The sequence below is a fragment of the Quercus lobata genome, chromosome 2 (genome assembly GCF_001633185.2).
Source record: "Quercus lobata isolate SW786 chromosome 2, ValleyOak3.0 Primary Assembly, whole genome shotgun sequence".
Taxonomy (NCBI): domain Eukaryota; kingdom Viridiplantae; phylum Streptophyta; class Magnoliopsida; order Fagales; family Fagaceae; genus Quercus; species Quercus lobata.
Genome location: NC_044905.1, coordinates 15,246,237 through 15,273,987, shown reverse-complemented (window position 1 = coordinate 15,273,987; position 27,751 = coordinate 15,246,237). Strand labels below are relative to the sequence as shown.

Below are 27,751 nucleotides of genomic sequence, written 5' to 3'. Positions count from 1 at the left end.
AGTCCTGCATGGCTCCTCGGACCACAGACTTGGGGGAAATTATTACTCATGATAGGTTGATTGATTATTACTTAAAGGAAATCATCCTAGCACAGGCGCGCAGTTTGGCACCATTGCCACCCACAAGTGGACAGCTCAAAAACCCATTTTTCTGTTGCCGTTCACACATATCCGCATCGTTGCAAGTGTTCAAAAAACAATGTTACTAACATACATTCCAAGTAAGCAAAGCGAGCACTTTATATTAATATTAGTATGCCGAGTTCATCAAAAAGAGAGGTCCTTACAAAATGATCAAAAACTAGGACGACCCTCATAAAAAAAAGAGAGCTAAGAAACTGAAAAGCTAAGCCTTAGTAGGGGGATCTTCTGCTTGTTCGGGCTGAGGGGGAGGAACCTCGATGGAAGAGTCCCCGGCAGGACCCTTCGCCATATCAGGCACAGGGATGGCTTCGGGCTCCATCGGTTCCTGCTCGGATATCGCTTGGGCACCCTCAAGACGCTCTCGAATCTCTGGAGGGTAGAAGATGCTTTCGGGCTGTCTCAGCGCCGAATCGGCAGGAACTCTTGCGGCATCAAGGGCGCGAACCCATGAGATGCTGCAATACTCCCGGCATACCTCGGGGATCTCCTCGGATAGCCTAGCCTCCGTCTCTTCGGCCCCGAGCTGGTGAGCGGCACTCTTCTCAGCCTCTGTAGCCTCTCGGATCAGCTGTGCCTCCTCTTTGACCCGCTGCAGCTCGTCCTCAACTTTTCGCAGTGCAACTTTGAGGTCTTGCACCGCTTGTTTCTCAGTGGCAAGGTTAAGCTGGGTCGTGAACAGCTCTTTGCGCTGGTCCTTTGCCTGAGTCTTGGCATTCTTCAAACCAGACTCCGCAAATTTGCGCTAGTTCTCCGAGTCCTTGAACTTATTCATGAGCTCGGCGTGATCATGCTTGAGGGACCCCAAGGCTTTCTCCACCTCCGCCCGAGCTTGGTTCTCGACCTCAACCCTGTTGCTATTACCGCGACAAAATTCCTCAGCCACAAATACCTGCTGGGTAATCTACAAAAGAAACAAGACTGCTTTAATCAAACAAGGTCAAATAAACCAATGAAACAGTGAAAGGATTGCTTACCATCGCAAGATCCCTTTTGAGGGATAGGAAGAGCTCAGGTTGAGAGAATCGCCTATAAGCTTCCATATCTCGAGGAAGGAGCAGGGGCTGCTCTAGGGCCTCGGCCACGTAACCAGCCCGGCCTCGGTTGTACTCACGGACCGAGGTGTTATAGGGGATGGCAACCCCATCCAGCTCCAACTTGGGGCTCCATGTGCGCGGAGTGGCGCGCACCTCAGCAGTGTCCTCCTCGTCCCGCCTTTCCGAGGAGCTGCCCCGTCTGCTCCTTGGGGCACGGGTGGTCTTTTGCTGTTTGGTCGGCTGAGCAACCACCTCACCCTCCTCGGGGATGTCAACCGACCTTTTCTTCAAATCCGGATTAACCTTAAGGCCAGGCTCGGAAACGCCCTGAGGGACCACAGGAGGAAGGGCTTTGGCTTTTGAAGGGGAGGGTCCTTTCGATGACTGACCTTTCCCTCGGGAGGCCATCAGTTCCTTCAGGGATTTTCCCTTTCCTGCCATTGGCTGTGTCTCTTCGTCCGAAGTATCGTCCGAGCAGATAACAATGGGAGGGGCACCTACTGCAGAATGTCGATCCCGCTCTCCTTCAGGATCGGAAAGTTCCACCAAGGGGGTCTGCTGAACTTCCTCCTCAAAGTGAAACTCGTCTATTTCGTCCTCAAGGGAAAGACGAGATGATTCAGCCTCCTCTTCAGCATGAACGGCAACACCAGGCTCGTTCGGCGGAGGTAGCTGCTCGGCCAGGTAGGGATCTCTAACACCGGGCAACACAACTGGTGGCAGATCGTGTTCGGCTAAGAACCCGTCCCGGGACACGTCAATTCTAGCCAACCTCGGACTACCAGCCCTTATGGCGTGACCGATAGCTTGGAAAGCGCTGCTCAAAGGTTGATAGCCCAGAACTAGATGGGCAGCACGCAACTGCCCGTCCTCGGAAACGTAGATCTCCGACCTAAGAAGGTAGTTCAACGCTGGCACGTTCACAAAGTTTATCCGAGGAGCAACGTGAGCCTTATCTGCAAACAACCAAGAAAAATAGGGTCAGTTCACAAAATCTTCCAATAACAGGGAAAACAAAGAAATATATATGATAACCCCCCTATACTAAATCCTTCCCAAAAAAAAGAAGGACCGATCCTAAAAACGCCGCACCTGGGTTTCCTGCCCGAGTTGGACAGTGAATACCGTTAAACCACTCCCCAGAAGCAATAAGGAAGTCATTCTTCACGGTCTTATTGGATATTGGGAGACAGGAGATCAACCTAACATCCTCGTTCCGGGACTTAAGATAGTACCCATCCTCCCCGATGCGGTGAAATTCATACAGATGGACCACATCATGCCAAGTGAGGCCTAGATTCATCCGCTCGTTTAAGACATCTACACATCCTAGTATCTTGAACATATTCGGGGCACACTGATACGGCGTCAACCTATGGTTGAACAGGTATTCCCTTGTAATCCTACGCATGGGAAGTGTCATCCCTCCCTCTATAAAAGCAATCATGGGGATAACGACCTCTCCCAGACGCCTATCTGTCAATACTCCTTCAAGAGGACAGTACTGCAGCCCAACCCCCGGGGGAATGTGGTATTTAGCCCTAAAGGCCTCCATAGCGGCTGGAGTTTTTACTAATTTCTGAAATCTACCCATCTGAACCGAACTGAGGAAACGAAAGTAAAGACGGAGAAGAAAAGCAGAGTCCGAGGATGGAATTGAAACGACAAGATGAACGAAACGTACCGGTACCTTCACTAAACGCTCGAAGGATCGCCTGGAAATCTCCTTTGGGGCAAAACGCTTCACAGAAACGGCAAAATGGCGTAACGGACGCAAACGTTCGTGTATCCCTGGGAGGCGCTGGAGTTCTCTGGAGCCTTTGGAGGTTTAGGAAACGCAGATAAAAAAGTAACTGAACCCCTCTGACTTCTTATATAGACGAGAGGAAAGAGAAAAGATCACTCCCGCCTAAAAATACGGAAAAAATGATGGCCGTTCGATCCACACCACACCGTTGGATGAAGGGAACATAACGCCTCCAGAAGTTAATGGCCGCGCCTCGTAAATTGGAGCGCGTCAAAAGTAGCGGTTCGCACGCGCGCCTCAACGACTCTCCCTACTTCTATCTTTCCACTGACATCAAAACCCCACTTTTTCTCCTCGGAGGGAGATAAAAACCGGAGTTTTGAGGGGCCATTGTGGGGTCCGGCCCAAAGATGATGGGCTATCCCAGAGCCAGGCCCGTCCGAGGAGCGTCCTGTATAAAGAAAAACCACGTGTGAAATGCTGCTCAATCACAATGAAGCCAAGGAAATTTGTCCGAGGAGTAACTCCTCCTCGGACACCACGAAGCCCGGACAAAAACTCTCCCCATTCACTCCCGTTCATCCTACCAACATATAAAATGAATAAAATCCCAAAATATCTGACAGAAGCTACCACCACATTAATTGCGCCCCAACCACCCTCTTGGCCGCATTAATGAGGAAAAGACCCCTGAACAGTACTACCTTGGCCTCTGCAACTCACAAAGGGAGTGATGGGGGCGGCTGATGGGACAGGTGCTCAAGTAGATGCTTAGATTATCAACAAGTGTAAGGTTGAGATGAGAGGAGAGGAACTATATAATGTAAGAGAGTCCCTCAAAGAAAGAGGACGGAAAAACTGTATGAAGAGCAAAACGAAATAGAATCAGGGAGAGGGAGTTCCACTTGTGTGTTTTTCATTCTCGGTATCAATATTGTCCATGCATCAGACCGATTAGGCTCACTGAGGCCAAGTTCTTAAACCCATTCTCTACAAACATTTATTGTGGGTTGTGCTTTGGACCAAGGCCTAACCAATAGAGCCTGGGCCAGGAAAATTGTGCAACCACATCTCTTATTTATTGGATTTTAATATGTATGATATGATATTATTTAATACAAAATATTTTTTCCTAAGAAAAAGTTTTATACCTATATATTTATATTATTGTTATAAAAAAAAAAAAAAAATTGACTTTTGATTTGTGAACGATACTTCAGAAATAATAAGATCGCAAATATTGTTTTTTAAAGGTTTTAATGGTTACAAACAGATTCTTTACTTTTTAGGGATGTTTGATCTGGTCTGCCTATCAAATAACGTACATGAGGTTGGAATGGTAACTCCGGTTCTTTTATTTATTTTCGCTAAGTAGGTAACTCCGCTGGTCTAGAGATTATAAAGGTAATCAAATCATCTTTCTGTTAACCGGTCAATTCCATGGTATGGTCCACAACTCCGCACGATTTGTGTGCCAAGTATTATAAAATTTTCCATTAAAAATAGAGAACTGTCAGTGTCACCAAAAAAGATAAATAAATAAATAAATAATCCCAATTTTTATCATAATTCACCGATTTTGGGTAATAAACAAAAAATAATTAATCTATATGGGTTTATATCTCTACTATTTACAACTTGTAATAATTATGCAGTTTTTTTGTGGTGTCAACATTTCTCAAATTAAAAATATGATCATTTTTTTTCTTAACAAAAAAAAAAAAAAAAAACCCCTTGGAAGAGTCAGACTGTCATAGAGCAGTGGCAGAGAGAAAAAAAAAAGTATATATATATATATATATATATATTTGATTGGCTGCCATTAACTTTGTTTTTTCAAATGGTAAAAATGGTTAAATACTGCTATGCAACCAGCTCCTGCTTCTTGACAGCCCCCATAACCCAATTTGTTATTAACCTTAATCTTATATTTATGTAATTTTCTATAAATTATATTTAATTACTCTACATCTAAAGAGTAAAATACTATACTTAAATATATATATATATATATATATATGATAGGATTTGGAACTTATAGCGTTATTGTAATTTGTGTAGAATAATTTGAAGAATTCTTAAATTTTATGTTTTTATTTTGATAGGGATATATATTTTTAATTATATATAAAAAAAAAATATTCTCAAGTCACATGTCATGTACTCTATGACTAAGATTTATCAGTCATATGAATATTAGATGTAATACTTTTTTTTTTTTGGCAATTTGCTGACAATATATTGGATCGAGATTGTGATTAAATCGAACCATTAATTGTACAAACGTGATAAATAAAAAAATAAAAAATAAAGACTTAAACGACATAATAAAAAAGAAAGAACCATAGCTGGAAAGATATTACATTTTACACACACATATAAAACACTTATACTATATTTATATCCTATGGGTAAATATATTTTATGAGGGTTATGACTTAATTTTTTAGGGTGTTATCTATAAACATAATTACACTACAAGAATTTAAACATTTTTAAAAAATTTAGGGGCCCGAATAGCATTTTTTTAAAGGTTCTAATCATAAATAGATTTATAACATATGGGCAGGCAAATAAATAATTTTCAAAAATTTTGGGGAGGTCATGGCTCCCCTAATCTACATATGACTTCATCACTGGCCAAGACTTTTGTAGTTCAATGGTATAGCCTGACCTCTTTTACAATTTTACTATGATTCAATTTCTCCTTCCCCTATTATACTAACGAATTATAAAAATATGTACATAAAAAAAAATTAGGGAAACACTAAACATTTCACAACATTAGGATGTTTTAAAAATAAAAATTTAATTGAGTAATGTCAAGCAGTATCATTTAAAAAGGAACCCTTGTTTACTTGTTGTAATAAAAATATTGTTATATGCCATTTTACAATTACCTCTGCAATTCTGCCCCATAGTAAGGATGTATTTGGGTAACGTATTGTTATTATTATTATTATTTTAATAGAAATTTGGGTAACTTATTTCATTAGTTTATATGCTTAAAAAACAAAGTGGGAAATACTAAAAGAATTAATAAGTTATACATTAATTGAAGGTGAAAATTTTAAGTTTATTTAAAGACACACTAAATAAATTTAACACTCCTTAACATAAGAATTTAAAATGAAGCTAACAATAGAGTTAGTAGTTTGAGAGTCCCAAGTACTATATTTCTAGAAGTTAAAGGACTTTGACTTGCATAGATGCTTGGCTCAAAGCAGTTGCCTCGAACTTTATAATAGAGCCAAAGATATAGTTGGGGATTCTTGGTAATTATGTTCTTTATTTTTCTCCTCTAGATTGCATAGAATCAAAAAAAAAAAAAATATATATATATATATATATTAAAATGTCCTCAAATATATATATTCATTCTATAATTATTTATTCACCTAAGTTTGTGCCATATGTCTACTTAAGTTTTAAAATTTTTGCACCAAGAGAGTTAATGAGTGTAAAAATACTAAAAATTTAATATTAATGAACTATAAATTTTTTTAAAAAAATAAAAAACTAATCACATATACTCAATTGTAGGGACTGGGTTTGAGCACTTCTTCTATTAAATGAGTGGACTCAGGCCCAACTAGCCTAATACAATAAATTTATAAAGAATGAGTTTAAGAACTAGGCCTTAGTAAGGGTTACAACAACTAGACATGGTTATGAGTAGATTGAATAAAAAGGACGTGGACTAAAGTGTGAAATTCTGTCCTCAGCCCTCATCCAAGGAGCTTGTTGTTCTTATTATTTCTTCAATGCTTGGTTACAAAGGTTTCAAAGATGATACAAATTGCTATAATATTCTCTATTTCTAATTCTCGATCCCCCTTTTCTTTGAGGATTTCTCACATTATATATACCTTTCCAGTTGATCTTGGCCCTCCATCTGTTGATCATGCAGGTCACTACTCAAGTGTTTGTCCTATCAGCCACATTCCCGAACCTTCTGTGAGTTGCAGTAACTAAGTGTGAAATTCTGTCCTCAACCCTCATCCGAGGAGCTTGTTGTTCTTATTATTTCTTCAATACTTGGTTACAAAGGTTTCAAAGATGATACAAATTGCTATAATATTCTCTATTTCTAATTCCCGATCCCCCTTTTCTTGGAGGATTTCTCACATTATATATACCCTTCCAGTTGATCTTGGTCCTCCATTTGTTGATCATGCAGGTCACTACTCAAGTGTTTGTCCTATCAGCCACCTTCCCGAACCTTCTGTGAGTTGCAGCAACTAAGGCAGCACTGTTCAAGGGTCATTTCCTCATTAAATGTGGCCAGAATGTTAGTTGTGGGCATTTAATGCGGAGGTGACAGTTTCTCCTTGAATTGCTCCTCCACCATGCTCTCATGGCTGACCCACTATACTTGTCCTTTTTCTTTGGATGCTCTGGGAGGCTGCCTTCGATGGCGTGCCGCTCTTCCCTTCTATGATCTCGATTGGCTGAGAACAAGATTGTCCTCGGTGATGTTTCTTGGCAATTTGGGCTTTCTTCGTTCGTCCTTGGGCAATTCTTCCTCCTCGGCGTGGGTCTTGAGCTTAGTATAAAGTGAGCCGGGGTTGCCAAATTCTTTGACCCCACATCAATAAAAATTATCACACAACAAAAATCACCACACATTTTATCTTATTAAAAATTAGAAAAAAAATGATCATAAGTAGTATTAAATTTGAGTAAGAATTTTAATATGTGACTAATTCCTTTTACTTTAAAAAAAATATATTTTTACTAAATATTTATATTTTTATGATAAAAATTGTGTTTAATTTAAATGTATTCATATGTATGCATGTGTTACATGCTATTTTTTTTAATAATTTTACTAATTATTTATATTTTTATAATAAAAATTGTGTTTAATTTTAAATGTATCAATAGTTTAAATAAGGGAAAGATTTGCTGAAAACTAAATTGTAGCAACTCCTGTAAGATGTATAAGATATTTTTGATGTAGGCGGAGATTAAACCTCAAATCTCTTATACAATCATCAAAAGTTTTACCAATTAAACTAACTTAGTCTGCAATAAATCATTCCTCATTTAAATATAAAGTGTTTCTTTGATGATATTCTCTTATTCAGTGATAAAAAAATTTACTAATTCAACTAATTAGAATTCATTTGGCAAAACCATTAAAAAATAATATGCACTTTGTTTTGCTCTGGCTTAGATGCTTATCGCTTGGCTTAAGTGAGTTGCCTCGACCGTTTAAGTAGTATAGTCATATAGTGTTTTGTTTAAATGGTTGCATTGGTTTGTTGCCTGGCCTAGTGCCCCTGGGTGATCAACTTTTGATGATCTCTTTATAATCCCGAGGAAACATGGACCGTTAACTTACATGAAGATTGATGCACTGTCTCACTTATGATTTGGAATCTTCATTGTTTTTTTAATTCCAAGTTTGGTTCCAAGGAAAGCAAATTAGACATCCTCCTTAAATTAAATAATTCTCGTTGATACCCTTTTGTCTTTCTTTCATCTTCTTTTATAGCACTCACAAATCATGATGTTTTAAAACAATATAATATTTATCTCCACTTTAAAGTTTATTGAAAAAGATGTGGTGTATCTTACTTTGATTAGAACTTTATTAGAATGAAAATAAAAGGTAGGACAAAGCTAAAAAGATGTATAATGTGAGACATTTAACCTTAGTCTCGATCGGCTTCTCGTGGAAATGTGTGCAAGTCACGTCTTAATGTTAGTTGTACCACACTTGCATTTTGTTACCTATGTCACATGGTTTTAAGTATCTAATTATATGCCATGCCTCTTATTGATCTTTTTTTTTTTTTTTTGACTGACTTATTTGATCTATTGTTGATATGACTAAGTACTTGCAAACAAATTATAAATTAGTTTATGATTTGAGATGTTTGCTTACATTTGGCATTTCGTGATTTTAATGACTTATGCCATCCAAATAGGGGCTATTGTGTTTAGTATTTACTTCTTTTATGTGGACTAACATAGTCATTAGTATTGTTCGCATGTAAATATGGGTTTCTATGACGTTTCTTTTGTTTGGGCCTCAATTATGGGAATGACAATATTTTGGACACATGACAAAGTCCTTACACATACACAAACCCCTTTAATCCTTTTCAAAACTTCAACGGAGGAGTATATTTCTTTAAAAAATATCCACACATGCTGTGAATAAAAATGAGAATATCTTGAATAATGCTATCATGATTACTATGATTACATAATATATAGATTCCATACATGTTTTCACCACTAATTAAGCTAAAATCAAGTAACATTATTGTGTTCTTGATTTAAGTCTAATAAAAAAAAAGGATATTTGCCTCTATTATTAGTCAACTACGAGGCTTATATATTTATGCCTCTTCTCTTGTACTTAAAATGTACAGAAAATACACAATTATTCTATGGTCTCTTTTCTCTTTATTTATTTTCTGTCAACAATTACAACAATTTAAGTATGAGTGAAATGGTCAACATTGTTGAATGGTACTAAGTTGCCGATTTAACAGTAGGTCTAGGAAAAAACAATTTATCAAAATTTGAGTTTTTTTTCAAGCCTTAACAAAGGTAAAGTCAATATTATGTGATTCTTCAGTTCTTGTTGGTTGACCTTCTGTTCTTGATGCATGCCTATTAGTAGTGGAACCCTCAATCTCCGGAAGGTCAGTATCGGATTGGTAAGATTTTGGGGAATAAAGATCAGCTTCAAAATCTGATTTATTGGACTGGTGCTTGTGAAGCAAGTGAATGGGTGATGTCCCTCGGCTTGGTGTGTTTTCCCCACTCATAAATCCTGAAGAACTATCTACTCCACCTTTCCTCAATTTTTTCTTATCCTTTACAGCCTTATGCCATTTCTTAAGTGCTTTTGCTGTTTGCTCCTCAAAGATAGCTTGCTTCATGTGAGAACCCATCTAGAAATATGAATAGGAGTCAAACCTTGAGTTAACATAAGATTTATGTCAACATTAAATTTGAACAAGAACATTTACACACACCTATTTTAATTAAATTCAACTACATAATTTCATTAACTAATGCAGCGCAAATAGAGCTATTTTCAGGGAAATTATACTTTACTACCCTAATTACACACACCTATTTTAATTAAATTCAACTACATAATTTCATTAACTAATGCAGCGCAAATAGAGCTATTTTAAGGGAAATTATACTTTACCACCCTAAACTATACCTCATTTTACACCATGCATCCTAAACTTTTTGAATGCATGTTTTGCATTTTAAACTATGACATTTGTTACAGTTTGCACCTCGACGTTAAGTTTGCTGTTAGCTTGGATAAAAAGTTAAAGTTTATGCAAAATGTAATCAGAAGTATAGTTTAGAGTGGTAAAGTATAATTTATCTTTTGTTTTTAAAGCATTAAGAAGAGGGGCAAATAAGTCTTTTCATGTGATGCCATATTTTTTTCATCCAAATTAACAACAAACTTAACATCGGTGTGCAAAGTATAACAAGAGTCATAGTTTATGTGCAAAATATACATTCGAAAAGTTTAAAGTGCAAAGTGTGTTGGAAATAAAGGAGAGATAATACCTGAATTTTTCTTGGAAATTACACAATTTTATTTTACCAATTCACTGTCTTGAGACAAATCATGTTGTCTACAGTATATTTGATGTAGTTAGACAAATAGTTTCTGCACGTTGTCCCTAGGATACAACAGCCCAGCCACCTTTGCTAATTATCCTTGCGAGCCTACATTGCTCGTAGGATATAAGCTCTCTATAGTACTTTCTTTTCTCAAAAAATTTTGTAAAAGATATAATATTTTTGTGAGTAGTAAGAAATAATAGATGGTAAGTGTTTAAGACAATAAAAAATTGTTTTTTTGAAAAGTCTACAACTTTTTAATTCAAAAAAAAAAAATGTGTGTTTTAAACTTTTATTTCATTCCATATATATAAGGCAAGACATGTTGCTTGTCCTTAGCCAAAAAAATAAAACGTTTGCTATATTTAAAACTTTAAATGATCATAAAATTATTGAAATCAATGTGTGATCAACAACTTTCTTTATATATATTATATAAACCGGTCAAAACCTTCGGTACATTGAGAACAAAAAAGAATCATGATGCTATGACATTAAATGTCCCATAAAGTGGCTGAAGATTAGGAGCCAAACCGTGTAATACAATTTCAAATATGCATAAATATTGCCATTTGTTTTTTACTTTCCTTAAAACCAAATAGTAAACACTTGTGTATATATGGTAACATAAAATAATTCAGCAATAGCTGTACATTTAAGTGCTGAAAAATCTTCCATATACGATGTTATTATGTCATATTCAATTAAAAACGTTTGAATACAAAACGTTTAGAATGGAAAGTATATATATGTAATAAAACCAAATATGCTGGCAATTATGGTATTAATATCACGTTAATGTTCATAAATTTCCTGATTAAAACCATTGGCAAAAGCTATTCAAATTTTGAATTATATTTGAATTTCAAAATTTAGCAATCAACGTATCTAACATTAAGGGATAATTGATATACATAAATGAGTATTAAAATAAATATAATATTTTTTATAAAAATACCCAACAAAATGTAATCAGAAGTATAGTTTAAAATGGTAAAATGTAATTTCCCCCTATTTTTCACTAGGCTAATTATTGACCAATACAATCACACTGTTGAATTTAATTGATAAATTTAAGATATAGCACTATATTTCAAAAAGTTTTCATCTCATTGGGTGATATTGCTACTCACTTGTGTCACCAAGGCGTAGAGAGGAAAAGTGCTATAGCTGCATAGGAATTGAAGGGCTACACCAAGGGAAACTCTTATCAATAATAACAGCAAGTTTTCGTGGAAGCATGATGTGATCTTGAACTCATACTCATATCTCATGTTACAACAATTTTGCAATCAAGTATCCATTAGAATTTGATTTCATCAAAAGTTCTTAAAAACTCAACAAAATCAATCGAGTTAAAAAGAATATAGACTTCAAGATAACTTACACGTCCACAGAAAATATGCCATTTGGAAAGCATTCTGTATGGAAGGCAAATTACACCAGAGTTAGAACTTAGAACTTAGAAGCGTGTAATTTGAATAGAGTTCAACACAAGCCACAATAAATTGTATCTAAAAGTTCCATAAGTATCATTCATCCACAAAGAAATTACAAAAATTTCTCCAATTAGACTTGCACATTAATTCATCTATACTACCATGTTATATTATCAATTTGACATGATTGGTTGCTCTAAAACCATCAAGCTACAAACCCGTTAGCATCTTGTCGTGTTATTTTAACTTTTAAACTTTATTTCTCCCATCTAAAACCATGCCATGTTATTATTAGTATTAATATGAGTATTTTTCCTTTTTTGGGAGGAGAGGAGGCAAGTCAATTTTGCAACATGGGAGAGAGGGGTAGGTGCCAATCAAGCTACAAACCCGTTAGCATCTTGTCGTGTTATTTTAACTTTTAAACTTTATTTCTCAATTTAACTCTCAAATTTGGTGTTTCTAATTATCTTTATGGATTCCATTTTGATTATCCAAAAAAGAAAAAAGAAAATTATGGATAGCATTATGAAGCATATTGGACTTCAATGTTCACCTGGAACTCGGTAAAATGTATCAAATAGAGAATCCATTGGGGTCTATTAAACTAAAAATACTTGTTGCTTGGCTCTACCACTGGAGCACCCTTAACAAATGCAGTTCGATCTTGAATTTCTTGAGCCATCTCCATGATAATAAGTTCAAGCTTTGTGCCTACTAATAGAATTATCTGCACAAGAAAATATCATATGGAACAGTTGGACGCTTAAATCATGTCAATAATTGTATGTTAGGATATTCAAACGAATCGTAGTAAACAGCAAGGCTAGCTAGTTGTTTAAGTCTTACAATTAGTGGTGCTAAGGCCAACCAGGTGAGCGAGTACCATTCTGCACCAATGAAGTGAATAACAAATATTCAGTACTATGATTACCAAGAAATGTGTGTGTGAGCAGGGGCGTAGGCAGGATTTTTTACTTGGGGGGCCGAATTTCTTATTCATATGTTAGTCATAACTCATACATATATTATATACAAAATGATCAATGAAATTAAATAATATTTCTAAACTCAAATCAGTGTACAAAAATGAGTAATTTGCTATAAACATGAACCAAAAAAAAAAGCATCTCCTATAAAAATTATGTTCAACGTTGATCTTTCATAGAATAAAATTTATTCATTTTCAATTCTATAGGATTTCCTATTCAAATCTTCAAATAAATAAATCTCTATTGCAACCTAAATTTTCTTCTAGAAAAAGATAAATTAAAAAAAATTCAATGCTAGAACCTTATCAAGCACCTAAATCCAAAAGTAAAAGATAATATCAGCTAAAAAAAAAGAAGAGATAATAAGAAAAAAAAAAAAATCAAATTTGTGGGCGGGTAAAACCTCATAGGTTCAAGTAGTGCACCGTGCATAGTGCACTTTGAAATTGAACATTGATTACATACTACTGTACATAGAACTTTTGCATTCTTATTATAAAATAAGTAATGTTATAGACACAAACTATTTTATAACATTTTTACAAAATGTTGATATGACCAACTTTTTATTGATTTTCATCTAAACCCATCATTAATATCACTTTTTCATTTATCAATAATCACTCACCACATTAGCAGTTTGTAAAAAATTTTGTAAAATAGTTTGTATCTCTAGCATTATTCTTATAAAATATTAAAAAGGATGGACACATGGCAACTAGGCATTTATTAGGTTTTGTTAAAAGCATTTGTTTTATTTGGGTGAGATGTACAATATACATAAAAACTAACAGTGAAGTGAAGTGTTGTATCGTTATAAGATTTCAAAGGGTAGATGGACTGGATTCCATGAAATTTTATTTTTTGGGGGGGGGGGGGGGGGGGGGGTATGCCAATTGGTACAATTATTAAAGCCCAGCTTATTTTTGTAGAAGTGCATCTTATTTTTATATACTATTATAAAGGGCATCAATAGTTTTGGGGGGCCATAGAGAGAGAGAGAGAGAGAGAGAGAGATTTACTGTAAACATTGAGAAGCAAAAAAATAACTGCAAACATCCATAATGGAATACTGCAAACAGAAAGTAAAAAATCATGTGAGATCAGTGTAAAGGAAACAAAAACAAATGTACATTGCATTGTAAGGATTGAGGAAAGAGGACCTGATACCCACGACAACTTTAAAATCATCTTCCAATGATCTTTTAATATACTTGAGGAAATTAAATTTGCTGGGGCAAAATGTGCCTGCACAATTTGTTAAAAAATGGTTTAATTTGCCACATAAATAAGTGGGCAGGAAAATTGATCAAGGAAAAAAATATTTAGTATCAAATGATATCATGTTAGGCATATTAAAGAGTCCATTTCACTTACACTGATAAAACCATGGCGTATTGTCAAATAGTCCACCTTTGACAGCGAGCCAAAAAATTGCCTGCAGAATGATACCTGTAGTAAACATTGAAAAACAATAAATTATGCAGACATAGAAAGAAAAGAAATAAAAAAAACAACAAGCAAGAAACAATTGGACAAAAGTTTTCTTTTAAATTGGTTTGAAGGAATCTCCGCTAACACACATGATGTGATGATTTAATAACCATCTAGGTGTATTTTAATAGACAATTCAAACCAATGATGGAACTAGGATTTGAACTTTTTGTTTTGGGGGGGGGGGGGGAGCATGAGTTAAAAAAAATTCAAATGAAATGGTTTATTAAAGAAAAATCATGGTAGACAAAAAATTGCACTTTATTACGTAAATATTTAAGTCACGAAGGAAATAACATGAACCAAAATATTGAAAGTTTCAACATGGTATTCTAACAATTTTTAAAAGAAGAAGAAAAAAAAAAACAAAAAAAACAAAAACAGAAGGACTTGGATCTCCAGATTTTGGGTAATTGGAAAGAATATGTTGATTTTATCATATGACCAGCATGAAAATCTTATACTTTTTTATGCAACTTGGATCACACTAACGAAGTTTTTCAAAACTTTGTTTGAGGATTTTCAAAAAATGGGAAATTAGTATTATGGGATTAGAATACTACATCATCAATATTGGCTTTGAAAGCATTTACATTTTATCTTGTGAAAAAAGACAAATATTGTAATGGACTTTCCCATAATCTATAAATCAATTAAAAAAGGCATATAAATTGTCTCATCATATGTGCATTATTTATTCTCAAACTAAATAAATTAAAATAATGCTATATTCACAACAATTTCACTGGTTCTTATCCTACATAGTAACTTGTTATTGGTTCTTTCCATTAAAAAAAAAAAAAACTTGTTATTGGTTATAATCTGAGCCAACCACTTATATTACTTTTTTATTCATCAATAACAGTTTGTTACTTTGAATTTATTATAAAAATGTTATGCACGTCACATTACTAAAAAAATTAATTACTACTGAGTCTGTTAACACCCAAAGTTCAAACAATTGGTTAAATATGCTAAGATTTTTTATTTTTTGGATGAAAAAAGACTTTTTTGGATAGAGAAACAAACTACAAACACAGACTAACTTCCTCCCTAATAACAGAAACAGAACAAGGAGGGCAGCTATCCCGTTACATAGTACATTCGCCAAGATAGTTCTTCAATTGGTTTTCTCAACGATGACTATTAACTACCCAATAAAATGTTAGGCAGTGGCAGTGAATGTTGTGATAATGGTGATTAGGGGATTTTTGTTGTGTTGTATTTGGACTGTGGAGGGGCCACGAGCCCAAGGAAAGGGTTAGTGATTAATTTTTATTGGGTTATTTGGACCAATTCAAAAATTTGAGAGGCCAACTATAACAATTTTACGCCCAAACTCTAAAATATGAGTATTCCTATATACTATTTACAAATTTCATTTTTTTTTCAACTTATTTCAAGACAATAATATTATTATTACTGTATTATTTATGTGTATCTTAATTGCATATAATTTTTTTTAAGAAACAAACTAACGGTTAAACACACACACTTAATTACATTTTCTCGCTAAACTCAAACACATTGCTTAATCCAAACTTATTTAGTGGTTTCATCAAGTAGCACTATTATAATTAGGGTTAAATGGGCTAGGTCACACAAAGTGTGGTTGCTTTTGACGGTAGAGAATAGGAATTTATTTAAAACTTACAATCCATTTGATCCCAGGTATTCTTGACAAGCCAGAATGACGCCTCACAAAGGATGTTTGATGAGTGAACCTAAATCGTGCTGGATCTGGAGAAATAAAACCCAAGGCCTGTTATTCTGAGGCCCAGTTTCATCATCTGGGCTCGAGCCAATAATTTTCGAGAAAGAACAACCCCCAAATAAAAAAAGTTTCAAGAAGGAATTACCGTTCGTGAATTGATATTCCAAGGATTCAGTTTCCGATTCCCAAGCTTTCCATTTCATCATCTAATCAACATTCACAAGTAAATCGTAAATATTAGTACTACCTTCACAAGTAAATCGTAAATATTAGTACTACCTTTCTATGAATACTAGTTAGGGCAGCACATGCAAGACACGTGTTTATCGTGAAAAGAAAATACGGTAGTAATTAAGATTAATTCTAGATTTTATTTGTATTACAAAATAAAAATATAAATCATTTGATTTTTAAAGTATACAGAGATTTACATTAATCTATAGAGACATTAATTTTAAGAATTTTGATAATTATGTCGTAAAAATATAATCTTATTCGTTTAAAAATTTTGATCAACTACAAAGTTAAGGTATCTATTTAACATATAAATATTTATTTAACTATAATAGAGTACCTATTTGCTAAAGACAATATATCTATTCTTTAAAAATTTCTAAGAATGATAATGAATATCATCATTTTCCAACAATAAACAACTGAGTTTTGCTAAGAAATTTAAAATAAAAAATAAAAAATAAAAAGATAACAAAAGGCTTGTGTCATCGAATATCATCATTCTAACTTTCTAAGAATTTTTATCATTTAAAACTCAAAATACGTAAAGAAAATTTTTAGGATGTTAAAATTTAGCATGAGTAATTTAGACAATACACAATAAAATATTTTAAGCATCATAAGCTTTCATTAGGGTTTAACTGAGAGAATAACAATATGACATATTTGCTTTTTTCCAAAATATTAAGGGAAAAATTGCTTGATTTTAAAGTTTAAGGAAGAATTGTAAACTACCCCAAACATAAAGGATGAAAAATGTTTTTTTCCTAAGTTTTTGTTTTTGTTTTTGTTTTTGTGTGCAAAACTATATGTTTTTACTTAAAATAGTGTGTAAAGAAAAAAAATACAAAAAGTCAACTCAAGAAAATTGTATGTAGAATAATGAATTTTGGCTCAATAAAGTTGATTAAACCAACAAAAAATTTCTAAAAACACAACAGAATGACACAACATTTTCATAAAACCTTTATAATTTTGTTATATTTTATTTTAACTTGTAAAGAATTGACAGCTCAGCAGTTTTGAAAATATTGTGACAACATCATAAGTAGTAGGTTACTACAAGTTGTTATTGGTGGGCAAAAAAGTAGTTTCATTGGTAAGTTTAAATTAAAACCAATAACAATTTACCATATTTGATTTGTTATGAAAGTGTTGTGAAGATTATTGTGGACAAACCAAAAATAATATAGCAAATATACTACAACTTTTTGCATTCACCAAAAAAAAAAAAAGGCCAGCAAAGCAATGAAAGTTAAACAAACCAAAACTACTGTAGCAAAATTACTGTAACCTTTCCCATTCACTCTTTTTATATAATATATATATATATATATATAGAAATATTTATTGCACTTACAATGTAAATTTATATTGTAAACACATAAAAATTGGTAAATGTTGTACTCATTTGCAAAATTTGTACAATTTTTTTTGCAAATATATATAATATTTGCTACTTTTTGTATGTATACAATGTAAGCTTACGTTACGAGTAAAAAGTAAACATATAAAGATCATTTTTTTTTTTAAAAAAGCTCAAACCAAGTTGGTAAAGTTGAAGGAAAAAAAAAGGTGGAAAAAGGCAAGTCACTAAACCAAAAATAATGTTCATAACACTATTCATGAGCCTATTCGCTTTTTTTTATATATAGAAAAAAAGAGCACAAATCGATGACTAAAAAAAAAAAAAAAGATGAATAGTATATTAAACAAACCAAAAATACTGTAACTTTTATACATTCATCTAACAAGTGTCACAACATTTATTTTCAGTTGTGGTTGATCACAGTTTCATATTTCATTATTTTATTTTGACTTATAAGAAATTGACACCTCAATAATTGTGAAAATATTGTGAAATTTGTTGTGTCAGTATAACAATATATATGCGGGTTCTTATAAATATGTAAAAGAAAAAAAAAGTACAAACGGAAGACAAAAAAAAAAAAATAAAAAAAAATAACGGTGTAGCTACTGTAGCTACAATGCCACTTGAACAAACGAAAATGGCACTATAACAACTGTTCAAAACTTGGGAGAAAAAAAATGGCTCACTACACCAAAAGGGACACTGCAGAGGCATTGCCTCTTTTTATATAGTTAGTAGAAAAAAGAGCACAAATGATTGGAAAAAAAAGTACATATTAAACAAACCAAAAATACTATAGTTTTTACACATTCACCTAACAAGTGTCACAACATTTTCACAAAACATTTATTTTCAATTGTGGTTAGTCACAGTTTCATATTTTATTATTTTATTTTGACTTATAAGAAATTGACACCTCAATAATTGTGAAAATATTGTGAAATTTGTTGTGTCAATATAACAATATATATAAAGGGAAGAAAAGTACAAACAAAAGACAAAAAAAAAAAAAAATGTAGCTACTGTAGCTTTAGTGCCACTTGGTATTGTAGCTACTGTTCAAAAAAGAAGAAGAAGGAGAGAGAGAGAGAAAGACAAAGTGGCTCAATAAACCAAAATGGCATTGTAGAGGCATTGCCTCTTTTTATATAGTTAATAGAAATTAAAAAAAAAAGAAAAAGAAAAAAAAGAGGCAAATAATACATAGTTTTTTTTTTTTTTTTTTATAGAGAATAATAGTACATAGTTTAATAAGGTTTAAATGGCCTGGAACTTGATTATTAGGTAATTAACTTTAATGATTCTCAGAAAAAAGGTAATTAACTTTAATAAATTTGGACTTAACTCAGATTCCTTTGTCAAAAAATTATATAATTTCTTTAAAAAAAAAATAAAGAAAACAAAATATTAATCTTTGACTTATAAATATTTTGAAATACTCACTTATAATTTTCATCTTATTCCTTGTGCATTTTTTTCCCTTTTCTTTTTGGGTTAAATTACACTTGCCTCCTATGAGGTTTCATAATATGACACCTCCCCCCAAACATATAATAATATGATAGTCTCAGTTATGAAGTTTTTATAAATGTAACTAATAAGTCCATACCCTCTCACATAGTCATACTTTTACTCTCCTGAAATAATTTTTTTTTAAATTTTTTTATTATTTACACAAACTTCAAGGGGTAAAATGTCATTCACAAAAAAATAAATAAATATAAGGGAGAGAGTGTCATCTATCTACAAACTTCAAGAGAAGGGTGTCATCTTGCATATAGCTTAAGTAGGAATCTTTTTGGAAAATAGAATATTCTATTAGAAAAGCAATAGGTTGTGAGTGTATGGACTTATTTGTTACCTTTATATAAATCCCTAGAAGTGCAGTGTCATTTCTTGACAATTATATATTACAATACTTATCAATATTTTGCCAACAATATAGATCAACACAAGAAAGTTGACTTGGTTGGTAAAACTTATTTTTCAATCTTTTTAAATGAGGTGGTATGAAAAAAAAAAGTACCATGAAAAAAGTGAAGTTTTAGGGCAGTAGTGGTGCATGGATAAGTTGACAATACTTCTTAAAGTGATTGATGTCTTCAATACATTAGCACTACTTGATTTTAGTTATTTATTAACTAAAGAGTTATTTTTAAGAGGGATGCCATAGGTGGAGATTAGTTGACATTTTGGGGTCTCTTTGGAGTAATTTAATTGACTTGATGTATCTGGAAGTATTATAACTCAATTTTAACTATGAGTGTATTTGAATACCGTTTATTTGTTGAAAATTGAAAACTTATTATTGAAAATATTTTAGCAAAATAATTTTTAAAAGTTTGAATAGTGCTGTGGAACCCATAAAACACTGTTGTTGCGTTTGTTAGGGGTTGGCTAGTCCATGAACAGTCCATGGGACCAACAAAAAAAATGCAAAATGCACATTCATCCCCGGCCAAACGCACACTATATATAGTTATATATTATATTTTTAAAAAATTACAATACATACTAAAAAAATAGTGGCCAAGGAGGCCATGACCCCCTACTCTAGTAAAAGCTGTTTTGTATTTGTTTTTTTTTTTTTTTTTAATAGTTACAAGGAGGATATATATATATATATATATATATATATATATATATAGAGAGAGAGAGAGAGAGAGAGAGAGAGAGAGAGAGAGAGAGAGAGAGAGGTGATATTTGAATTATGGATATCATGAACACATAAGGTGTCAACCAATTGAATTATAAGATTCTTGATAGTTGAAAACTATAAGGTTTTTGTGTCTACTTATATGCCTATAAATCACTAATGGATCATTATTGTATAATGCCGAAAAAAATCATAAACTAGAGTCTCTCTCTAACTAAACAAAAAAAAAATCTCAATAAAAAGAAAAAGAAACTTACTTTAGCTTGCCCCAATGCCATGGTAATGACGCTGTAGAGGATATGAAAAACTGCAAGGACGAAGATTAATATATGCAGTTGGTGCACTGCTATTTGTGAAATCAATGGCACTTTACCCTATTCCGCTCAAAGACATTGGGCTAATCATAATTTATTCTTCTTCAAAGCTGCCTTCACTCATATATCATAATATAAACCATAGGTAGTTGAGGTTAAGTTCTTGCTTCAGAATCTTACATTTTTTGTGCAAAAATCATCTCCACCAGACCCTGCCAATACTCTGCGCCACATTACATTTTCATCATTTGAAAGTAATTTTCTCCTGCCAGCACCTCCCTGATCCTTCTTAGTAGCATCAATTCTACATGGAAGCATAGTGTTGCCAAGTTTTGAAGGTATGCATATCCTTGTGATATAGGTTGTAGCCACTGTAAGCAGTAGGGATATGAAACCTAATAGCATTAACTCTGCAAACCATATAATAAGAGTAATCAATAAACAAAAAAATTACCATGGAGGTGGTGCATAGATGTTGATTGACAAATATGTATCGATTTCAAAAAGTTTCTAGTCTAGTATAAGTGTTCGTTTAATACAGTTTATTTTTCAATTGCCAATTGAGCTATAAAGTTTTGGCTAATCTAAACTGCCATTGGTTATTATTTAAAGATGACTCCAAGTTTAACATAAAATTCTAACCAGCTTTAATTTTCTCCAAAGCTTCAATCAAGGCCTTGTTCCGGCGTTTCCGAAACCACTGTCATGACAGAAAAGCTAAGTAAGGGAATGTGTCACTAAACGGACATCACTTTCACGAAACTATATCAATAGTCAAGAAAAATGTTGCATCTCTAAACTTATTGGTACTTATATACCAAGCAACAAACAGTTTAATCAAAACACTACCTTTCCAAGAGAATGAATTCCATGTTCGATTAATAAAGATATAATCACAAACACAACACATACAACCGCAACAGCCCATGTAGGTGTCTCTTGGAAAGACCTTTCTCCTGTAGCACCGGCAGCCATGGCTTCAAGCAAAACAGAGTTCAATTGAATACTCTTAAAGCAAAACTAGCTGTAGAACAAGTCTGCATTTCCTAGGCAACAAGAGGGAGGATATCTAATATGCAAATGGTAGCGCGTTTGAGATCATTTTCACACCTAAACTTGTCATCTACTTCATGTTCTTTTCCTGCAGAGACCGAAACGTTTGGTAATCTGAACAATGTTGTTGCCTCAGCAAACCTTAGTATAAATTGATAAAATTACAAAATCTAGCCGGCTATTGCCTATTGGAGCCAAAATTGAAGATGACACAAGTAAAAATGGCCATAGGTATGTCAAAATGATAATTACATAGAAACTAGTATTAAAAATTAATTAGTATCCAATACATTACCAATAATATTGTAGTGTATTGATGTGAGATTTACGAGAATTTATTGGATTAAAGATTCTTCTATCTTAAAATGAGAAAAAAAAAAATTGTTCTTACTATTTAGATTAAATCGACAAGGCTCATCATACAATAGAGATTGGAAATTTGGCCAATAGCTCTGTGGAGCGGAAGAACCTAATCTATAGATTGAATTGGGAAGAATTGGAACTCCCAAAACAAAAAGGGTTGGAAACTTGAGGAAACTAGAACTAGATGATAAAGTAGAGGTCAAATAGGATTTTCAACTTAATAGTTGATACCAAGAAATGACCAATGGGAGCTATTTTTATTTATTTAAACCATAGAATCGTGTAATCTAAAGCCTCACTTTTGGAGGATCATGCATGGATGTTTCTATTAATTTTAACGAGGTGGGTAGCTTTGAACTTTGAAAGCATCAAAGCATATAATTCTTGGTCCAATTATCAGCTTAGCTCAATAGGAAATAAAAGTTATTACTTAATAAATAATATATTTATCAGGAGTTTTGTAACTCAATTGATACTTTTTAGCCTTCTCAAAAAAAAAAAAAAAAAAATTGATACTTTTTAGTGTTTTTAACAGAGACATTCATAATTCAAATACTCTCACCTAACTATGTAATATATTCTAAGAGCAAAAACAACTATGGATAGCAAATAATTAAAGAAAATAAAGGGATTAAATATAGGTTTGATTAAAAGGTTTTCTGCGCCCAAAATAAAAATAAAAATTAAGGCTTTCACTTGTATAAGTCTTATCTGGGTCATGCATAAAAATATAAATGGTCACAATCCAAATCACACAACTTAACTCAGGACAGATTGTAAATTTTCGTCCTGAAGTTTAATATTTGTCATTTTAATTCTTAACTTTTAATATTTTTGGCTAATTAGTCATTTAGTCAATTGACGTCTTTAAAGCTATTGTCAAATCCTGTAAAACGATGTTGCATCACATATCTAAAATAGTGTTCATTTTTAGTGTTAGAAATAATTCTTAAGCATTACTATTTTATGTAGAAAAATAATTTAAACACATATTCACTGTTTTATTTTATTTTTTTTATTTTATTGATATATTCATTGTTACATTCTAAGCTTTAATTAGGTTTTTATATTTTACAATTTTAGTGTGCACTAAACATAACATGTCGTAAGTTTCAGTTAGCTTAATTGATAAAGTTTTTGATAGTTATATATCTGTAGTTTAATCCTCGCCTATACCAAAAACTTATTGGTATCTTGGTCTGATAATAAAGAATTATTATCAGAAGTTGACGCCATAGATTGAAACTCTTTCAAAAAAAAAAAAAACATGTCACATCAATGTTTATGAAAAAAATTATGAAATGTTTTTTTTTTCTTTTTTCTTTTTTTTATATATGTTATTTTAATCCCAATAGTTATTATAGTAGTATGAGCTTCAAAACGTTACTCAAAAAAGTAAATTTAAAACTGTTTTTACTTTTTTTTTATACAAGATAGTATTTTACTTTAATCTAATCTAAGTGTATGTATATGTGAAGCTCTCTCCTGAAGACTTGAACCCCGATCCTTATCCCTTACACCCCAGTGACCATCACACTAAGGGTGTACGATAATTTTTTACTTTTTTGATAAATGAACCTTATCTCCTCTTCTTCCACTCTTTTTTTTTTTTTTTTTTTGGGTAAAGGTATACCTCATTTCCATTTTATTAGTGTAATTGATGTTTACACTTTACACTTTTTAACATAGAAATCATCGAACCCTTAAAATAAAAGGCTCAACTGCTTTCTTTTTACTTGACTTTTCTCTGAAAGTGAAATCCGTCTCTCCTTCATCCCAACGCTCCCTCTCTTTTTTCTCTCTGAAAATATAAAGTGTGTGTGTGTTTTTGTCTTTTTAGACAACAACAATGGCTGTTATTTCCAATTCGTTGGTTTCTATGAGAAATCCTCCAGCTCACTTTTCTACTGGTAGCCTTTTCTCTCACATTTCTTTCTTTCTCGTACTATCTGTTTTTTTTTTTTTTTCCAGATTCTCTTATATTGATTGCTCATCTATGTTTCTTATACAATGATCGTGCTTGCGTTTCTTGAATCAATTGACTCTGGCTGAAAGATCTCATTTTTTGATCAACTTGAAAGATTTAATTCCATTCCATTTTCTTTTCTCATTATAATGTTTAGTACTTAGCTTTGATCCTAATAATAAGCTCATAATCTTTGTGGGCTTTTGTTTTGTTTTTATTTTTGTCCCTCTATGCGTGAATCTGTCAGTTTAGTGAAAAAGCTAGACTTATGCATGATTTCCTTGATGGGTTTGCAATCTTGGAAAGTTAATGTGGTTCTTTGTGAGAATGGTGATAGTGGAACAAGGTTTCTTTCATTGGGCCTCTTGGGGGATTGGGGTGTGTTTGCTTATGCTATAATAGATTGAGTTATATAAAATCCATTCTTGTGTTGGATATTGATCTTGCTTGTCTAAAAAAGCCTGGATAGAATGTAGGAAAAAATCTGAAGCTAACTTCTCATTCAAAATAAATAATTGGGTCTTTAATGTATGGAGTACTCTGTACAGTAGCTGTCACTGAGGCCAGTCTTTGTTGAAGATTGGGATGTGGGCAATTCACATTTGGACCTTGTGTTTCAGAATTTAACTCAGTTCGGATTCTTTGGGGACTGCTTGGGAGTCTTACTATTTAGGTTGGAATTTTATCTGCACCTGGCTTTTTGCATAAATTTCTACTGGAAGTCTCCAATTCTATGATACTGGATCTTAGGCACATTAGTGCGTTAAAAGATTATTTGCTAAATTTCTGAAAGTTCATTAAAGTACAGTTGTACCTGAAAAAAAAAGGCTTTAAAAATCTGTGCATAAGCAAATAAGCCAACAGAGAGAAGCTAATCCAAGTGCTATTTATACTCTAATATTGGTGTTTCTTCCAATATGGAAATAGGTGGATAATCAGATCATATTGCTTTCTTTTATTTTATTTATAAAAAATTTATTTTCCTTTTTCATGTCCTGTCACCGTAGGAAGGAATGGTTCTTGAATGTATGGCTAGCATTGACATTTGGTGGAGTCTCATATTACTTAGTTAGAAGCTACTTCAACTTGATGTTAAAGGTTTTACATTGATTTTGGATGTTTCTTTGGGATATACTTGAGAAACATATACTGTTTGTTGGCCATGAAAGAACTGCCTAGTATGTCTCTGCCTGTGGAGCAATGGTTCACACACTGATGAGTGTGTTTTCTGATTGGTTTAGAAGTACTGGTAACTTACGTACCTCTGTCAATTCTTTTCTAGGATCTGCTCTGAAGCCATTGGACCAGTTTCTTGGGAATGCATCCTCCACCAACTTGTTTCTAAATACCAATCGTGTAGGGAAATTGCAACTTTGTACCTCCAGAAGGCCACTCATTGTTCAAGCTGGGTATAGGTATTATCTCTGCCATTTCTTTGTGAACCCAATGCTATATGGTAGTTATGGTGCAAAGATGCATGATAGCTTTTGTTTTTGTTAGTTGAAAGTGAGTTGCTCAATCTATGCCGTCATTGCCTTTGATTTTATATGTTAACTGGTTATATTTTTTTAATTTCTTTTTTTAATATGATATAGGATTAGAAATTCTTAATGTGAGTATCATGCTTATATTGTATAATTACAGTGATCGTGGAAGGCCAGGCAGTGCAAGCATCTTTGTAGGTGGCTTTGTTTTGGGAGGACTCATATTTGGCACACTCAGTTGTGTATATGCACCTCAGGTCTGGTGCTTCTTTATTTGTAATTAACTTTTCCTGAAAATGGCAGAAGCTAGTGTACTGTGGGGTGCCACCTAATACTTTCATGATCTGTATGTTAAACAACGGAATAAGTTGATTCAATGGGCTTTTACTTTTAAATGCTAATAATATTATTGTCTACATGCATTAAATATCTAGTTCCAATGATTGGGCTGTGGGTCTTTATGCTTCTCTTTGACAGTTTTATACGGAAATGCAGGGATTTTATTTCTCACTTCGTTTGCAATTTTTATTTATCTCCTACAGATCAGCAAAGCACTAGCCGGACCTGAGCGGAAGGATTTGATGAAGAAACTGCCCAAATTCATCTATGATGAGGATAAAGCTCTGGAGGTTAAAAGTTTCTCTACTCTATCTGTATATAATTAACTCGCAGGATAAATCTGTGTTTTTTTAAGACCTTGCTTCACTTGTTTCTAATGTTTAGGCATGTGATATTGTTTTATCCTTTTTTTTTTTTTTTCTCACTCAGGTACTTTGAGTTTCTTTTTTGGATGACTACTTTTAGTGTTTTTAGAAGATGCTGGAATTTGTTAATCCTATGTTCAATTTTCATATTTTGTCACAAAAGTCACTATTCATTTTATCTCTGAAATTCCATAAAGTGCTTTTGTTTCTGTTCTGACATCTTATATGTTATTGATCTCCAGAAAAACCATCACATTTTCACTCCTATGTTTATGTTCTGAAACATATATTTTCACTTCATTTTACAGAAAACACGGAAAGAACTGGCTAAGAAGATCGCACAGCTAAACTCTGCTATAGATGATGTTTCCGGCCAGCTCCATTCAGATGAAGCCCCAAATGGTGCGAATGTAATCTCAGATGAAATTGAAGCTGCCATATAATAACATCAGGATATAAATGGCCTTCTCTACCAGAAACTTCCAGATTAATAAATAATAGTTCAATTTCTTGTAATACCTTTTTTCCCCTTTCAACAATCAGTTTAGTTGTTTCTTCAAACTTGGTGGCTTGGTTGTTACCTTGGGTATACAAGTTTGACAAATATTATCTTGGTGGATTACTCATATTTGGGTAAAGTGATATGCAGTATTTAGTATTGTTCTAAACGTGTTTCTTAAGCTGTTCACTTTAAAGTCTTGTACATTGTTATAGGTTTTTTATGCCAAGAAAAAAAAAACATTGTTATAGTTCTATTAATATAATTACTTAAAAAAAAAAAATTTCTAAATGTGTTCCATTGTGTGTCTCAGCCGCTATTTTCCATGACCTAGGCTGTTACAAATGGACATTATTTTGTGACTCAACCAAGTTAACACTTCTCAGTTTAGTTTGGTTTTGTTTAGATGGTCACTAGGGACTGGGATTGGATGATAGCCCTCACGTGTTGCATTGTATATTCTATCAACTTGTACAATTATCATTTCGGAGGTATTCTATCAACTTGTACATTTATAGTGTAGGAGTTACCACTTCTGTGCCAGCATGTTCGGAAATGGCTACTGAGTTACGTTAGTGTAATTTGAGTTGAATGAGGAGCTAGAGATCCGTCTCTCCTATGTTTCATAGAATCCTGCCCCTTAGGTCATAAACTCAAGTTTTCATGTTTTGGTAGCTTGTTATTATTGCAAAGGCTAAAGTCATGAAAGTGATAATGATTGAATATTGTCAGTTATTCAAGAGGGGGAGAATCTAGGATATCATGCGTTTCGTTGTCACAATTTATCATTAGGTGGTACCACACAGAACAGCCTAAGGTGGTTTGTGCCAATGTTACCATGTCATTTTCATCACTATTAACAGGTTAGAAATTCTTACAGTTAATTCCCGGTTCACCAAAATCAGGGATTATTAGCAAATTGCAA

At 33.2% G+C, this 27,751-nt stretch overlaps 2 protein-coding genes across 2 annotated transcripts; one reads left to right on the top strand and one right to left on the bottom strand.

The window, feature by feature from the left end:
* Positions 1 to 886: 886 nt before the first annotated feature.
* LOC115959978 (MLO protein homolog 1) lies at positions 887 to 21,738 on the bottom strand. Its single transcript, XM_031078667.1, is given in 17 exon segments — positions 887 to 1,045; positions 1,119 to 1,995; positions 9,556 to 9,839; positions 11,676 to 11,805; positions 11,929 to 11,963; positions 12,538 to 12,711; positions 12,831 to 12,871; positions 13,996 to 14,045; positions 14,137 to 14,206; positions 14,209 to 14,221; positions 14,351 to 14,425; positions 16,122 to 16,207; positions 16,327 to 16,387; positions 20,701 to 20,817; positions 20,938 to 21,167; positions 21,400 to 21,457; positions 21,607 to 21,738. Coding segments are annotated over 17 exon segments (2,586 nt in total). The 5' UTR covers positions 21,733 to 21,738.
* A 2,124-nt stretch (positions 21,739 to 23,862) lies between these two features.
* Positions 23,863 to 27,015, top strand: LOC115974681. Its single transcript, XM_031095147.1, has 5 exons — positions 23,863 to 24,083; positions 25,422 to 25,554; positions 25,784 to 25,880; positions 26,166 to 26,252; positions 26,636 to 27,015. Exons 1-5 carry the CDS (start codon positions 24,023 to 24,025, stop codon positions 26,768 to 26,770), a joined length of 513 nt encoding a protein of 170 aa, XP_030951007.1. The 5' UTR covers positions 23,863 to 24,022; the 3' UTR covers positions 26,771 to 27,015.
* The last annotated feature ends 736 nt before the right edge of the window (positions 27,016 to 27,751 follow it).

Bases quoted from the DNA above. Each gene is read 5' to 3' on its own strand.
- LOC115974681 (XM_031095147.1), top strand. From the start codon at position 24,023: ATGGCTGTTATTTCCAATTCGTTGGTTTCTATGAGAAATCCTCCAGCT. The intron at 25,555-25,783 runs GTATTATCTCTG...GTATAATTACAG, and splicing joins ATTGTTCAAGCTGGGTATAG to TGATCGTGGAAGGCCAGGCA. The intron at 25,881-26,165 runs GTCTGGTGCTTC...TATCTCCTACAG, and splicing joins GTTGTGTATATGCACCTCAG to ATCAGCAAAGCACTAGCCGG.